This window comes from Pogona vitticeps, chromosome 4 (genome assembly GCF_051106095.1).
Source record: "Pogona vitticeps strain Pit_001003342236 chromosome 4, PviZW2.1, whole genome shotgun sequence".
Lineage (NCBI taxonomy): Eukaryota > Metazoa > Chordata > Lepidosauria > Squamata > Agamidae > Pogona > Pogona vitticeps.
This window is the reverse complement of record NC_135786.1, coordinates 215,542,848-215,560,389: the sequence shown is the minus strand read 5'-3', so window position 1 is coordinate 215,560,389 and position 17,542 is coordinate 215,542,848. Positions and strand designations below refer to the sequence as shown.

Here is a 17,542-nt window from a genome sequence, read left to right as displayed (position 1 = left end):
CAATCATCAATCCAAATGGAAACTTAGGAGGGCAGCAATGAATGAATTAGAAAAGATCCTCATGTGTAAGGATGCGTCACTGGAGAGACCAAGATCAAAGCCATCTACATTCTCATTTCCAATTACAAAGCAGGTGCATGAAAACTGGCCAGTGAAGAAAGCCAACAGCGGGAAAAATGATTCGTTTGAAAGATGGTGATGGAGGAGACTGTGTAGATACCCTGGTGTGGCAGAAAAAGGAACACGTAGTCCTACAGCAAGCCAAGCCTGAGCTATCTCCACAAGCAAAAATGATAAAACCGAGGGTGTCCTAATTTGGGCACATAATGAGAAGGCAAGATTTTCGGGGGGGGGACGATAATGCTGGGAAAGCCGGAAGCAGCAGGAAAAGAGGAACAGCAAATACGAGATGGACGGACTCTAGAAACCCACAGCCTTGAGTTTACAAAAAGCTGAGCAGGGCTGTTGAGGACGGGACACGTTGGAGATCTCTCATTCACAAAATCGCCAGAGGTTGGAGGTAAGAACACCAGAAGAAGTCCCGCCTGTTGGGAGAAGCCTTTAACTCACCCTGAAGCATGTGGTGGTTGGCGGTGTGTGTGTGTGTGTGTGTGTGTGTTGGCACACTTGCCGAAAGACGTGTGCGCGATGCGAGGGACACCCGAGCCAAGCCCAGCAGCAGTGAGCGACACCCCCTCCGTTTCGCCCCGCACCTGCTGCTGCTGCTGCTGCTGCGAGTGTTCCCCCGTCCCCGCCCAGCACCCCCGGAGGGCGGAGCTTCGCGCCTCCCGCCTCCTCCTCGGTCACGTGGGAAAAACAAACGCTCTCCCGCGCCCGCCCTGCCCCATTTCCACCGCGCGGTCAGACCCGGCGCTTGTGCTGCTGCTGCTGCTGCGAATGAGCCGAGGAGGGAGGCGGCGGCGGCGGCGGCGGCGCGGGCACCATGAAGATGCACTTCAGTATCCCTCTTTCCGAAGAGCTGCTGGAGAAGTTCGGCGGCCGCTACGTGGTGAAGTAGCTTCCTTGCACTATTGTGGGGAGGCGAGGAGGGGGAGGAGACCCCCGTGCCCGTGGTGGTGACTGACCCAGGGGAGAGGGGCTGGAGGAGTGGGGTGGGGTGGGGAGGGCGAGGGCGGCGTGTGGAGAATGGTGGGGGTGTGGGGCTTGTGAAGCAAGCGAGAACCGGGGAGCCGCTGCACCGCCAGAGGCTGCCCGGGCACCGCAGAGGAGAGAACCAAGTTGGCCTCTGGCTCCTTCCCCTCGGACCGCGGCGGAGCATGGCCTCGAACCCGACCTGCATCTCTTTCTCTCTCTCAGGCTGCTCGGGTGCCAGAAGCTACGAGGGAGGGTTGTGGGAAGGGGGTGGATGATGGAGGGAGGAGAGAGCGAGGGCAAAAACGTGGGGACGGAGTGCCCCTGCGGGGAGCTGGCAGCCCGCCCCCCCTCCCCGTGGTTCTCTGTCTGTCTGTCTGTCTTAAATAGGTGAGTGTGTTTGGGAGGGGGAAGACCGTGGGGTGTGTTTGTGGATGGACGGACGGAGGGATGGGGAAGAAGGAGGCATGACGGTGATGCCGTGTGACATGTGGCGTGGGGGCGGGGTGCACACTCGGTACCCGCTTTCTATGGGGCGTGTGATTGCCCGAGGCATGTACTTCATGGTCATATCTCTGGGTAGGGATGGGCTTGGCAGGAGGGAGCCCTTCGAAGAATCTCTGCCTGGCTGACACAGATTTAGGTTTCTGTGTAAGAAAGGCGATGTCGGTGAAAGAAAAAAAAATGTGTGAGCGAGTAAAGGAAGGAGAGAAAGATTTCAAAGAAGTTTGGCTTGTAGCTTGAGAGGGAAAAGGTTTATGTATCCTGCAAGGAGTAGGGGAGAGAAAAATGAGACTATGTAACTGCTAAAAAGAGAGAGGAAAGAGAAGTTTACATTATTTTTAAAAATCTAGCCTGTGAAGAGGCAGACACTTATTTTTGCAAGAAATTGTCATTTTATTTCTACCTGAAGTAATAGGATTAATTCAGTTGTTAACCATGAATGGGACTTCTAGTTAAATCAACATTTATATAAATTCTGTTTATTCAGTGGGTCTATTCTAGTTAGGACCAACAGTGGAAACTGGCCCATTATCTGAGATCGGGCTCATCCCACCAGCACCATACTGGAGTGAGGGACTTCCCTGACTCTGACTGCACTGTTTTCCCCCCCAGAACTGTGATTATTTGTCCTTTGAAACAGGCAGAAGAGACATATTCATGTCTGCAAGACCCTTTCAAGGATGTACTGGTCAGTGAGGTTGATAATGGTGTGTTGGGACCAAAGCATGCCCATCCAAACCATTTATTTCCCCATGCACAATCATGTTCACAATTGTTGTTTCCCCAATTTTTAAAGAGATGATAGAACAGCTACCCATTCCAGACAACACGGTTGATAGTTGCTAGAGAGGCAGCCGGGCAAGTAATGTACATGGAACCCCCAATATGCAGCCTGTGGGTTGTCCACTTCTGATTTACGATGAGGAATATCTGCCATGCCTAGGTTATGCAGGAGATATGTGCGCATCCCAAATTTATGAGAGTTCATATCTGTACAATGCAGATTGATAGCTGGCAGGTAGTCTGTCCATAAAGAGAATAGAAGGGTGCAAATGGTTGTTGTGGGTTTTTCGGGCTCTTTGGCCGTGTTCTGAAGGTGGTTCTTCCTAACGTTTCGGCAGTCTCTGTGGCCGGCATCTTCAGAGGACAGCACTCTGTCCTCTGAAGAGTGCTGTCCTCTGAAGATGCCGGCCACAGAGACTGGAGAAACGTTAGGAAGAACAACCTTCAGAACATAGCCAAAGAGCCTGAAAAACAACAACCATTAGATCCCGGCCGTGAGAGCCTTCGCGAAGGGTGCAAAGTTGCATGTGTACCATTATGAGCATGATGTGATAATACCAGAAAAATACTCTGGTTTTAAGAATCTACATTGCATCAAAAGAGTTGTGAGGCTGTACAAAGAGGAAATGTGATTATAGATCATGGGAGTTGCAAATTCACCTAAATCATGGGAGTGTCTGTAGATTCATTCCTGAGTCTGAGTATCCAGGTCTCAGCAATGGTCAAGTGCATTTACACATTTAAAACTGCTAGTTATTTCCAATGTCAGGTCAGGTAGGCTGGTGCCTGAATCTTTCCCTAAGACTCCTACATAATTTTATAGACCTCTGGGGAAAAATCAGAAGCTTGTGTTCTTCACAGCTGCATTTGTCCTACTTAACAGTTAGTTCCAGAATGAAACCAGATAGTCACTGAGGACATATTTACAGCCATGTAAAAACAGCAGACAGAAATGTTAAAAAACATATATGAAGACTAAACTTAAGTTGAAAGCAAATACTTAAGTCAAAATTGAATCCAAAATACAGGAGCATAAAAAGTAATATAAAAATAATTTTTAAATGCAAACACTTATACTGTAGTCTCTTTAGTCACAATGAAAAAATAGAAAAAATATCTAAAATGCATAATTAAAAATGAAAAAAACACCATTATAACAACTTCAAGCAACTTTAAGCTGAAGCCTTTAAGTATTTACTAGAAACACATGAAAAATAATTCAATAATGTTCTAGTCAAGGCAGTCTTGTTCCAGTTTGCATTTGCAGAAGGAAATCCATGGTGATTGTGTTGCCAGCTTCTGGAAATGAAGCCACCTGCTGCCCTGCTATATTATTATTATTGGTATCAAGTGTGTATTGTGTGGTGTGTTGTCTTCTGTCAATGAGTTTAATGTTGCTAAGTATTTACCTACCTATATTCATATTTATCTCAGATGTCCACACCTCCCCACAAGCCATCAACAAACTCTTTTCCAGGGCCCGCAACTTATAAGAGTCTGATGCATCCACAGAAAAATTTTAAAATAGGAATCTCTATTGTTTTTGTACCTCCTGTAACTCCAAGGACTTGTCACCCAGAACCTCACAAGCTGGCATTATGATGATAAGCATAATAGCTGTGACTAAAATTTGCAAAGTTTGGAGGAATAAAGGCCTGTAAAATAAAGACTCTGGAGCACCAAGGTTCTGTAAAACCAGAGTACTATAGCTACAAAAGGTGCTAATTGTAGACCTACAAATGCCATATCTGGTCATATTAACACATTGCAACACAAATATGTTCAACTTATTTCAATACGCTTTCAGTTCTCTCCCACAGCTCGACAGCCTTTTGGTAGGCAGTACTTATGTACAGTGAATTGGTTCGTTTGGAGAGCTGGCTGATGGCCGTGCAGCTACTTTTAACAAACTGTTGTTCAAACCTCCTTTTTAAAGTACAATCTACATTTTCAGGACTGCTTTTTCTATATTCCATTTAATTATTTTAGCACTATGTACTTATAAAATTTGACACCTAGACACCATTCTTTGAGATCTCTGTGACAGAGGCCTTAGGTACATCCCATTTGGATGACATAATGCACTCAATGGCGAAATACTGTTGTTTAGTACAGTAAGTTGCGCTGGAGTAGGTGCAATGAATCCGTAGGGATTTGGTGAGTTGTCTGTAAGTTCCATTGATTCAAATAGGGCTACTCTAGTTGTGACTAACTACACTAAAGTAAGTCACAAGTAAAGTAAGCCCACTTAAATCAATGGAATTTACAGACAAATCACCAAATCCCCACTTATTCAGTGGGCCTACTCTAGCATGATTTACTATGCTAAATAACAGGATTTCTGCCAACGTGAGGTGCCTTTCCAAAGTATCTGGAAAACCCATTGGGTTCAGGTTACTGCAGCTGCACTCTTAACTGGAACTGGCTGCCAGATGGGCAGTATATTAAATAAATAAATAGATACATAAATAAATTTTCTCTTAGAAGTCTGCTAGGAGGCATTTTTAAGTTGTGAGTATTAAGAAGATGTTTATTAATGCCAGCAGAGAAATCAATGCCGTGATTCTCTGAAAATAAGACAGGTTCTTATATTATTATTATTTTTGCTCTAAAATGCAGCAGGGCTTATTTTTAGGGGATGTTTTATTTTTTTCATGTACAACAATACATTTATTTAGATACAATCATGTCATCATCTTCTGGTTGCTGCACAATGCTGCACAATGGTAGAGGGTGGGGTTTCACTTAACTAGGGCTTATTTTTCGGGTAGAGCTTATTTTTGGGGAAATATGGTACACACACACACAGCAGTGTGCAGTAAAGTAGACCAAAAAAGCAGAATGCATAGGATAGCTTTATAGATGGTTGCACAAGCATCATAAGTAATTACAACTGGCATGTATTCCTTTAAAGCTTGCTTTCCCTCAAAATCTTTCTTTGAAGTTTCCTCCTTACAGGATGTTTTGTAACATCTGGCCTGTCTGAGTGATGGCTTTGAGTTGAAGATGCTTATATTAAGTGCTTTATGATGCCTCCTTTGTTACAAGGATGCGCCCCTTGAAAGAAATGGTGATTTTCCATAATACATTGAGCTTTTATACCACAGGTTATAAGAAAATACATTGGCCATTTATTACATTTTAGAGATGACACAAACCATCAGTTCAGCAGTTCAGACCAATTTATTTACCACCATAACAGGCGTTCAATTTTGCAGCCCACCTCCTCTGGTCAGCACCTACTCAGAACCAGCACCTGAAGGAGGAAGGGCAGGGGAGCTGGGACACTGTTTCTGATTGGGTGCCCACCACAGGAGGCAGGGCACCAAATCCCAAACACATGTTGGGGTGGTAAACGAACTGAGCCAAACTGGCAAACCATAGTTTGTGCCCATCTGTAGTAAGGTTAAAGGTAAAGGTTCCCCTTGACATTTAGTCCAGTCGCGTCTGACTCTAGGGGGCGGTGCTCATCCCGTTTTCAAGCCATAGAGCCAGCGCTTGTCCGAAGACAGTTTCCGTTGTCACGTGGCCAGTGTGACTAGGGAACACTGTTTTACCTTCCCGCTGAGGTGGTACCTATTTATCTACTCGCATTTACATGCTTTCGAACTGCTAGGTTGGCAGGAGCTCGGATAAGCGACGGGATCTCACTCCGTCGCATGGATATGATCTTATGACTGCTGGTCTTCTGACCCCTGCAGCACAGGCTTCTGCGGTTTAGCCCACAGCGCCACCACGTCCCACTAGTACTTTTACATAACTGCTAAATTCTAGCACATATCTCAAAGTTACAATGAGGAGGAATCTCCTCAGTCGCAGGAAGTTAAAAAAAAAGTTCCTTGTTACAACAGTTTTGCTGACTATTGGTCTTTGAAACTGCTGCTTTTGACATAGAAAGCGCTAAACAATTTGGACCCAGGCTGTCTGAAGGATTGTTTCTCACCATATGAGCCTTCCCAGTGTTTGAGATCTGGGGGGGGGGGCTATCTTTCAGTTCTGTTGGTCTCACAGCTTGATGAGGACATGAAAGAGGGCCTTTTTGCTGGCTGTTTCCAGCCTACCTTCCACAGGGGATCAGACAGGCAATTTTTTTTTAGGCAGGCTTTTACTAAGTTACTGGTTGCTAAGTAAAGGATTTTAATGAAGAAGTTGTATTTTTTATTTTTAAAGTGTGCTTTGAAATGTTTTAAATGGGTATTTTTCATTTTAATTTGTACGTAGTTTGTTTTTAATATTGTTTATTTTATTTGTAGCTTTTCAATATTTGTTTTTCTAAATAATTTATAACCTCCTTTGGGTCTTTTTGTTGGGAGAAAGGCAGCATGTAAAATAAATAAATAAATGAAATAATTAAAAGTTTCAAAATAATTTATTTGGAGTTTGTGTATTTTTCAGCTATATTCTGTTTATCTGGAAGGCTTCCTTTTTTGCAAGGTGCGTTACAGTCAATTGCACCGATGGAATGAACAGGTATTGCATTCCAGTTCATTACTGTTTTCTACTGTTATCACTGTTTCTTTTTCATGTTGTGCCAGAAAACGTTTCAGAGGGTATGTTTTATTTGTAAATTAAGCATTCTATGACATTCATTGATTGTGTGTGCCGGGGTTTGTGTGATGTCACTTAAGTGATTCAGCTGTAAATAATGTTCTACCTCTTAGAGCTTGACAAATGGCAATGTAGATATTCTGTCCATTTGAAACATGATATCCTTCTAAATGAGATATAATGTGCAAATACAGTAATCTTGTTTGTACATGAATTGCATTATATGCACTCTTTAAGTTAACTATAATATAAATGTCTGATGGATATATGCTTCAGAAGATGTGAATTACATTTCTGCTCTCCCTTCATGCCCTTGGGGAATGTTCTGTGAGAATATTCTTGGAATCTGAGAAATCTGAGATAATCATTTTCTCCTGATTATAAAAGTGAAGGGCAGTAAGTATTAGAACGTGTACACCTGACTATTTAGAAGCAAATAGTAGCTGCACATGTACAGTGGTGCCTCGCTTAGCGATTGCTTCGTTTAACGATGTATCGCTTTGCAATGGGTTTCTTTGAGGAAATTTCCCCATCGTTTAACGATGTTCTCTATGGGGGAATTTCACTTAATGATGTCCGTTTTTGCTCATTTAAAAGTGTCTTAAAATGTTTGAAACCTGTTTTAAATGCTTGGATTCAGTAGTGCACCTTGTGAAACATGTGCAAACTTAATTTGGTTTTGTTCTGAGTCTTCGTTAATTTTTGGTGATTTTTTGTTTTCCCCATTTAAATCCATTGAACGGACAGTTTCACTTAGTGATGTTTCCTATGGGGATTTTCGCTTAAGGACGGCAATCCGTTCCCATTGGAACGGATTAACCGGTTTTCAATGCATTCCTATGGGAAATGGTGTTTCGCTTAACAATGTTTTCCCATAGCGATGTTTTTTTTTTAACCAATTAACATCGTTAAACGAGGCACCACTGTACATTGCAAATACGTAGTATCAATGAAATTGCAGGACGGGAACATCGTAGTACATAGAAGAGTCAGGAAAGTTGCCTTATCCCAAAGTGGTTAAAAACTGAGCAGTTGTGAGAGGGCAGACAGAAAGAGAAAAATGAAATGAATATTGCCAAGTAAATGCCCATCTCAGTTGCGCAGGTACATTAAAAGTAAATTCTAGACATCAGCAAAGAGTTAAGGCGGAGTAGCAAAAATGTGTTATTATGTGAGGCTCTAGCATGGCAGACCCAATGTTTCAATATCCACTACCTATTTCAGTACTCACTACCTACCTACACTGCAACCTTAGATCATAAATTATAATCTTAATATAACAAGTACTGATTCTCCTTTCCTCTGGAAGCTGTCGTTCTATGGCAGTGAGGGGGAGGGTTTCTTTTTTGTTATTTTGTGGTAATTTGGCCAAACAAGTTCAACTTTAGAAGACTAACAGGTCATGTAGGAGTGTGTGCGAAGCATATATAAGTGAAGGCCTCTTGATTAGTTTATGAGAGGTAGCTACTGTGTATCTCATATTGTTCTATGTGTCTTTGCTTTTAATAACTTGTTTTCAATTATCACTCTAGAGATGTAATAATAACAATACTTGTAATCTTTCATTGTTCATAACTGAAACTACATTAGTCAACTTCCTAGTTTAATTTGCTGCTGCATCCAGAAGTTAATGTGGCTCTGAAAAGAACGTAGAGATGGACAAAGCTCTATATTCCCAGCTTTTAGACTAAAGTTCTGTAATTGATATGGAAACATGGGCAGAACCATGGCAGATCTCTTGGGCTCGTTGCCAGGGTGACTTGCAATGGGATATGCCATTCTTTGATTTATTGCAAACCTATCCTATTAATTGCCATTTTGTGGCAGACAGGCATGGCTATAAATTTAATGGTAGGTTTATAGATGGCGGGACTTCAAAACTAAACCTAGTTTTAAACTAGGTTTAGTTTTGAAACTAAACCGGGTCAGCAATTTAGACTTGTGTTAATCCTTAGAAGCTGTTTTTCTCACGGATTTTTGGATGGCCTTGATTCTAGCAAAATGTGATTTCATTTTATATTTGGAAATTTGTTTGAATATAAAATGTCATGAACAGATTGAAACCATTCTAGTTTCACCTGTTTTTTTTTTTTTAATAGCTAAGACAAGTTTTTGGAAAGGGCATGCCTGCATTTCCTCCAAAATTCTACCTTGCAATGACAAAGTCAATGGCTGATGAAAGGAGAGCTCAGCTAGAACAGTACCTACAAAATGGTATAGTGAATCTTTGTTATTATTTAAACAAACAACTTTTAATGATGTAAACATTAATTTCTTGATCAGCAATGAAGTGGGGCATGGGATGTTAAGATAAAACTTTTATAAATTTATTTTATTCAGCTGGCCTACTCCAGTTGGGACTAGCAGTTGGAGTTAGCCCTTAATCTATACATGGTTAGCCATAAAATGGACAGTGATCATATCTGTCTGTTTTCTCCTTTTGCCTTCAAACAGTTGGTTCTAATTTTTGTTCCTTTGCCTTTCAGTGTCAGCTGATCCAAATATTACAAATAGCGATGTCTTTGTTAGTTTCTTCAGGAAACTACAGCAGGTATGTTTGAGTCTTACATGGATGTTTTTTTTTCTGATAGTTGCTGTTTTTTCTTTGTATCTTGCTAGTAATGCTTCAATTTTGCTTGCTTCTCTAGCAAGGGCAGGAAACTATTATCACAGCAGACTAAAAATAAGTTATTAGAAAAGAACTTAGTAGAAAGCAACTTGCAAATCTTGCACCATAATATTTTAATGTGGAGTGTTAAATATTCACACTGCCAGCCAATTTAATTTTAATTGTGAGGAACAGGAGCAAAAAAGGTGTTTTTTAAATTAAAAAGTGGTAAAATGTAATCTTGAAACTTGTAATTCCAAAATGTGACAGAAGCTCTCTCTCTGACACGATCTACATTTTTCTCAGTAAACATGTTTTTAAGCATTTGATACCAGGAGCACTCCCAAGCTGCAAATCCAGTCTTTTAGGAGAGGTGTAACTCCATCTAGACTAGGCACAAAAACCTATCTAGCTGATCAGTTCAGCCACCCAACAAAAGAACCTACCTTGGATTCAGCAGTATGTGGACCTATTTTGCTCCATTGCCAATTTCATTATGTTAGCAACTAAAATCTGATAATTATATTGATGATATTTATAAGTTGATACTCTTTTGCCACATGATGATGAAACTGTTAAATAAATAGCCTCAGATAATCTAGGCAAGATGTTTATAATTTGATGTTTTTGCCTGTGTTACCTTTTCAACTGATAATTCCTTCAGTCTCTTCCATTTTTATATCCTTTGTTAAAAAGTAACACAAATGTTCATTACAATTATTTTTTCTCCTTTTATCTTCATAAACCAATGTTACTAGCTAGTTCCCCACCTTTGATGTTGCTGTTACTTCCTAGAAGCGTTCATGTAGCCTAGTTCTTATTTTTAGTAGAAGTTCTTTGATCAGTTCATTTTATTTGTATTTCCCCTTTCAACTAGCAGGTTCCTAACAAGCTTGCAGTTAAAATTAAGTGAAACTGTAATAAAATACAATCAAATTAATTTAATTGATCTTGGAAATTTATTGCTGTTGTTTAGTCATTAAATCATGTCCGACTTATCATGACCCTATGGACCAGAGCATGCCAGGCCCTCCTGTCTTCCACTGCCTCCCGGAGTTGGGTCAAATTCATGTTGGTCACTTCAGTGACACTGTCCATCCATCTCGTCCTCTGTTGTCCCTTCTCCTCTTGCCTTCACACTTTCCCAATATCAGGGTCTTTTCCAGGGAGTCTTCTCATGAGTTGGCCAAAGTATCGGAGCCTCAGCTTCATGATCTGTCCTTCCAGTGAGCTTCAAGAGGCTTGATTTCCTTTAGAATGGATAGGTTTGTTCTCCTTGCAGTCTAGGGGACTCTCAAGAGACTCCTCCAGCACCACAGTTCAAAAACATCAATTCTTCCATGTGGGAAGTTTTAGTCTAACGTTCCATCTTGTGGCTATTAAGGGATACATCACTGGTGTTTAGCATAATCAAGTTATTGTAGTATAAAGATGCATTGTTCTATGATTCTCTCTCTGCGCATGTGTGGAATGTGTAGAAAAGATAAGTTTCTCGACCCTCTTTGGCTAAATCTTCTCTTTATGTAAATAATGGTACCTAATAAAAAAAGACATGCCTCCGGAGAAGAAGGTAGACATTTTGGTAGACATTTTAGAGACATTTTGGAGACATTTTACAGGCAGACATCTTCTTCACTGGTGACATGCATCATAACTAAAGACTGTAGTCTGTCTTCATTTATCAGAGATCTCTCCCTGGTTTTCATGCAACTGCTGCTTGGCTGGCTTCCAAGCAGGGTTCCCTGGGGATTTCCCCACACTTCCAGCTCTCACTTCTATGGAAATTTATAGTATGCCTGATTTCAGGACAAAACTGAAGCTAAACATTCAGTGATACATAATGCCTCAAATATTTAGGTGATATACAAAAATAAAAAGATAATACTGGCTCCCAACTGTGGCCGAAAAGTGCATTCTCCAGAAAAAACAGAATTTGCAGCAACTCCTGTTGGACCCCATGATGCCAGACCATCCTGCAGTTCAAAATGGTACCCAGCGCAGTTCTTTTCTGCTTTGGTTTTTATGGGCAGTACAGGAGCACCATTTCCCCCCAGTAGTTGTTTGCCTATTCCTTCCCCACCCCACTCCCCCTTACGCCTTGCTTGACTGCCATCTGAACTTCATTTGTTTTTCTTTTGTGGTTCTGGGTGCACATCCAAAGGACTGATTCCCTTTTGTAACCTTTACTTAAAACTGCAAATCTTAAGATGTGCATGAACATCCTTTATTTAAAAAAGAAAGGAGGCAGGAGTAGAGTATGGTTTTCCCATCATATGATCTCATGACCAATCCCTGGTATGCCACAGCACACCCACACCCACCGCAATATGCCAGATTAAAATAATTTTTAAAGTACTGCAACTTGGGTGTGTTTTACAGATGGGGTTGCACCTCTTTGCAGCTAATCTGCAGCAAATACATTTTCCATGGTTTATTGCAATTGTGTCATTCTAGCTGTAATAATCCTTAGCAACTGCAGGATGCTACCTTCCTGCCCCCATTGTTCTTTTGTCTCACAATTTAGGCAAGAGGAGGGGTTGCCTGTTTTTATTTAGATGGTGATGAAAGATCTGTTATCTTCCAGTGTCCTCCTAATTCCCATCTGACTCTCAGTAAACACTGTAATACCTTATTTAAAAGAGAGCATGGTCCTTGCGCTTTGGCATTAAGCTGTTGTGTTTGAACAACAAGTGGTAAATATGATGATGTTGAGAATGTTAGCATCTCTTTATCTTCTAAGGTGACAGCTACATTCTGGCACATACTTTAGAGACTAGAAGTTCAAGTTGCAACATTCTGTTTCTGTATTTTCAATGGCTGAGAGCTTATGAGAGGCTTGTGGTTAAGAAGGTGTGGTGTAATAAGGCAGGAGAGAAAGAGCACTGCAAAGTATAGTAGTAAGAGTTTTTTCTATACTTGCGTGCATTCAGCTAAAGCCACCCCATTTCAATACCTGGACACTGAGATAATTTAAATGGCATAACAAAGACTCTTGTGGGATGTTAAAAAGTAACAAATTATGTGAAAGGCTTCTGTGAACTGGAGTCTACCAGAGTACAGTACTGTATATGCTTCAGGCCTCAACCTTGTTGGCAGGGATTCACACACGAGTGAATGGGAATATGTAAATAATGGTGTCAACAATGAAATGCAAAAAGCCCAGATTATTAAGGTTTGTTTAGAGTGTGATGCTTTTATGTGAGGCCAAAATGAAGCATAAATCTCTGCCTGTCTTTTTCAATGAAAAAGCTGATTTATTAGAAGAATCATAAAGGTTGTATAAATAGAAAGAGTGTATTGTATTTGAAATGAGTAGTTGAATAAATGTTAAGACCCTTTAAGATAGCTTGTCAGATTGCTTTCAGTAGAGATGTTCTGATAGCCATAGGTATTGTCTTGTAAAATATTTTATGGAAGATCCCAGCTATTTCTGTAAAAGCTTTATATGAATTCTGAAAATGGTAAACAAATGTATTGTGATGTTTTTCCTCCCTCTTTATAAAATAACCAATCTTTATTAGTACAGCATAACTTCAGACTATTCCCTGATTTGTTGAAAGAGGTTGTTGTGTAGGTGTGATTTCCAGATTTACTACAAGATTGAAAATATTTCTCAAGAGAAATATTTACTGTTCCTATAAAATCTTGTGATTTTCTTTCTAACATCTTGTACATACAGTATTGTTCTAGTTCAAAAGTTGAACAAGAGAGTGATTATATCTCTATCTTCTTCACATACACAAAAGATACCCAAGCTTCATTTTACAGTGGGTTTAAAAAAGCTCATCATGCCCTTGTACGAACATGGTCATTGGCTTGCTGGCTGGAGGATTTCATAGAATTGTAGTCCAAAAGAGCAACTTTTCCAAATTGATCTTATTGAATAATAGGCTGTATCCATTGCATGGTAAAGACCCTGATGTTGGGAAAGTATGAAGGCGAGAGGAGAAGGGGACGACAGAGGACAAGATGGTTGGACAGTGTCATTGAAACTATCGACATGAATTTGACCTTGCCGACAAAGGTCTGCATAGTCAAAGCTATGTTTTTTCCAGTAGCGATGTATGGAAGTCAGAGCTGGACCATAAAGAAGGCTGACCGCCGAATAATTTATGCTTTTGAATTGTGGTATTTGAGGAGACCCTTGAGAGTCCCCTGGACTGCAAAGAGAACAAACCTATCCATTTTGAAGGAAATCAACCCTGAGTGCTCACTGGAAGGACAGATCCTGAAGCTGAGGCTCCAATACTTTGGCTATCTCATGAGAAGAGAAGACTGCCTGGAAAAGACACTGATGTTAGGAAAGTGTGAAGGCAGGAGGAGTAGGGGACGTCAGAGGACGAGATGGTTGGACAGTGTCTTCGAAGCTACCAACATGAATTAAACTCAACTCCAGGAGGCACTGGAATACAGGAGGGCCTGGTGTGCTCTGGTCCATCGGGTCATGAAGAGTTGGACATGACTAAACAACAACAGCAATCAGTATTCAATATGAATATACAGTCTTAAGCTTTGTAATCTTATCAGACTTGGCAAACTAGTGTCAATATCAAATCAGTGTAAAGTCACAGAATTATCTGGTAAGTTATCTTCTCATTTGCCTCTTCTGCTGATGCCTTGTCTTTCTCTGGCTTACCAGTAAAATACCTTTCTTGGTGTAATGTTTTAGTCAGATACATATTGCAGCTCAGAAATAGTTGGTGTGTCTATAGGTAATGTCATTGGCTTGAACAGAACTGAGAGGCTGAAAGACTGTAAAGGGAGTTGATTTGTGTGATTGTGTACTAGGTGCATTATAAAGGCAAATCCATCTCTTTAATGGGGTCCCTATTCAAATGATAGCATGGTTTTGCCTAAGATATACTGCTCTCTAAGGCAAAGGACAAGACGGCACTCCACCAATTCAAAGTATAGAAGTACCATGGACGACTCATCTAAGAAACTTCTATGCAGCCACTCATGCATGTATTTTTAAGAATTTATGTTTAACAATAAGTAATATTTTGTTCAAGCCATGTGCAGATCAAAACACTTTAAATTGATTTTATGGGGTCAATCAATTAACTAAATGCTACAGCCTTATGATATTATCATCTGCTTCCTGAATATTATCATACAGTATGTTGTCCATTTCCATTGTTCAGATATACAGTGAATAAGTAACTTTTTCTGTCCTGTTTTCCACATCATCTGATACATTTTTCTGCAGTAAAGAGGAGAAGGTTCTTGGCTTCAGCAACGAGGGCTCCAAATATATGTTAATGTCTTTAGCCTATCTTTTAAACCCAAGCCAAAATATTTTTATGTCTTTCAGGACACATTTAAAATCCAAACCCAACGAGCCTTTCTGGATGTTTACCTGGCTGATGGGAGGTATCTCAGAATTGATATTCAGACATCAGATACTGCTGAAAGAGTGCTAGAGGTAATAAATTGTACTAATGAATTTGGCACTATTGCACATAAACTATTTCTAAGCACATTTTATGTCATTTTATTTGTTTTAAGGTGTTTTCTTAAACCACTGTGCATCATTAAGTAGCAATTCATCATTTATCATATTTCCATTCAAATATTTTAAATAATTTTGGAAATAAATTATCTAAAAATCTGTAAGAGGATTACGAAGTTGAGGGTGCCTCTGGTGGAGAGCTTTCCACTAATAACTGACTACTTTAAAAGGAGAAGGGTGATTTTTGTTCTTGTTTCTGATTAGCACAGTCTGTGGTTTTAGTTGTTGACTATCTTGATTGTACCAGTGGCTTCAAGAAAAAAAAATAGTTCCTGCAAACACACCAATAGAATCAAATGACATGTAAGGATCCTTTCATACTTACTTTTCTTGATAATCTAGTAAAAAGTTATCACCTCAGTGACCTCATGTCTCTAAATCTCTAAAAGGAAAAGCAAAGATTTATTTGTTGAAGGTCTATATTCCATTTTGTCATTGCAAAAACTGTTATAAATATGTGTCATTTGGACTGTGTGTTTGTTCACAGTAATAGAAGCAAAGTGCCTCTCTCCTCTTCTTCCAGGTTGTATCATATAAGATTGAGCTTTCAAGAGAACTAATAGGATATTTCAGCTTGTTTCTTATTCAGGATCACAATAATGGAGAGCTGTCTGGTAAGGTGTATTATGTAGTCCTAGCATAATAGACTGTGTTCATATTCCCATTTGTAGAATGTGAGAGATGTTATGGGAGACAGTTGTGTGGAAGTAACTTTGTGTTTTCCCTTCATATTTGGGTCGCTATAGCACTAAAAACTAACCTTATTGCATTTCTCTTATGTAAATCTGTGATTATATGCAAAATGCAGACTTTTTAAATTTGTTTTCACTCCCATTTACTTCCCTTGCTCTTTCTTTTATTAAGTTTTAAAAAGTGGCTGCTATTTGTTTCCCAAGTTGTGTGTGTGGTTTTTTTTTAATTGCATAAGAAAATTATACTGTGTAAGGAAGACAAATGTGTGTTTTGGAAGATGCATGTATGTATGTCAGTAAAATGTATAGGTTTGAGTGTACAACTGCATGTGGTATTGACTTCCATAATCTAGCATTTAGAGAAGATCATTGTGAGTCCTGGTCTTTTGTGGCAAGATTTCTGAGGAACTGAGGTTGGAAGTTTGATTCCCCACTGTGCCTCCTGCAAGTAGAACCAACCTGTATAGCCTGGGGCAAGCTGTACAGTCCCAGAACGCTTCGAGAAGAAGGGAATGGCCAAATACTTCTCAGTACTTTCTACATGGAAAACCCTGAAAAGGGTCGCCATAAATCAGAATTGACTTGATGGCATATAATTACTGTTAATTTGGTGCTCAAAAGAACAAGCAGATTTATAAATATTACCTTTGTTATCTAGGGTGTTAGCTATGCACATCTTTAAAGATTACCACCTGGGCTTAAAATTGGACTTGAAGGTGATCAAATACTTAATGAAACTCCAATTACTGGTGTGATATAATCAGAATTAGAAACACTAATCAAAATTATGTCTGCTTTATTCTATACTAACTGAAGTGTCTGAACCATCTTCAAAGGCAGCACTATGTACAATGCATTATAGTCACTTAGAACGTTGAGACAAAGTTAGAACCATAGCTAAACAAACTCTCTCCAGATTCAAACTTGATCTGTTCTGAAAGATCATGTTATAATGACTGTGCAGTCAAATTGCTTCCAACTTAGGGTGATTATTGTTGGGATTTCCTAGGCATAAAATGCTCAGAAAGTTTACTACTCAATTCTACTGGTGGCACTTTAGGACTATGCACTTTGCCCAAGGCTACACAGACTAGCTCTTCCTGAATATATGGCGGGGAACCAAATTCCTACCCCCATCTCCACAGCCATGTCCTCCAACTCACTGAACTGCTCCGCCAGCTGAAAGATCATATAGGTGTTAATTAATCATGCTTCTTTATCCAGCTATGCTATTTCAGATGTACAGCAATATCTCTAAGTAGCATAGATCACTGTTTTTTTTTGTTTTTTGTTTTGCAAATGTTACTTGATCTGGACACACCAGCTAATAAGGGGAAACAGTTTAAACTGGTTCATAATCCTTTACAAATCAATCTAATGTGTCTTCAGGTAAACAGATTTAAGATTAGACTGCAAATTCTCCAGAGGCAGTAGGATTGCTTCTTGGTGCAAATACTCAGGATTGCAGCATTATCACATAAACCTGGCTTTTTTGCATCCTGCAGTTCTGTGAACATGCACAATATTCTTACTTAGATTTGCACATTCCTTTCTCTTTTTGTGTGTAGTGATTTCCCCTTCTCCTTAGTATGAAGGAAACTATAGTGTGGTTAAAACGCTGTACTGCAGCTAAAACTGTGTTCACGACCTGGGGTTCAAATCTCAGGTAGCTGGCTCAAGGTTGACTCAGCCTTCCATCCTTCCGAGGTTGGTAAAATGAGTACCCAGCTTGCTGGGGGGGGCAATGTGTAGCCTGTATAATTAAAATTGTAAACCTCCCAGAGAGTGCTTGTAGCGCTATGG

General features: G+C 40.1%; 1 protein-coding gene across 5 annotated transcripts in view; it reads left to right on the top strand.

Annotated features, from left to right (window-relative positions):
• Positions 1-434: 434 nt before the first annotated feature.
• The window catches only part of SNX31 (sorting nexin 31), a 32,266-nt gene continuing 15,158 nt past the window's right edge, over positions 435-17,542 (top strand). For 4 of the 5 annotated variants that reach the window (XR_012086961.2, XR_012086962.2, XM_020785408.3 and 1 more), the window contains exons 1-6: positions 860-1,009; positions 6,775-6,849; positions 9,027-9,141; positions 9,414-9,478; positions 14,850-14,960; positions 15,571-15,661. Coding sequence is in view for 3 of the 5 variants with exons in the window: in XM_020785408.3 (XP_020641067.3) it covers positions 944-1,009; positions 6,775-6,849; positions 9,027-9,141; positions 9,414-9,478; positions 14,850-14,960; positions 15,571-15,661 (523 nt within the window). In the remaining 2 variants the exon portion in view is untranslated. Of the gene's footprint in view, positions 521-859; positions 1,010-6,774; positions 6,850-9,026; positions 9,142-9,413; positions 9,479-14,849; positions 14,961-15,570; positions 15,662-17,542 lie in introns of those variants that run through there. The other variant, XM_072999192.2, reaches the window with a different exon arrangement.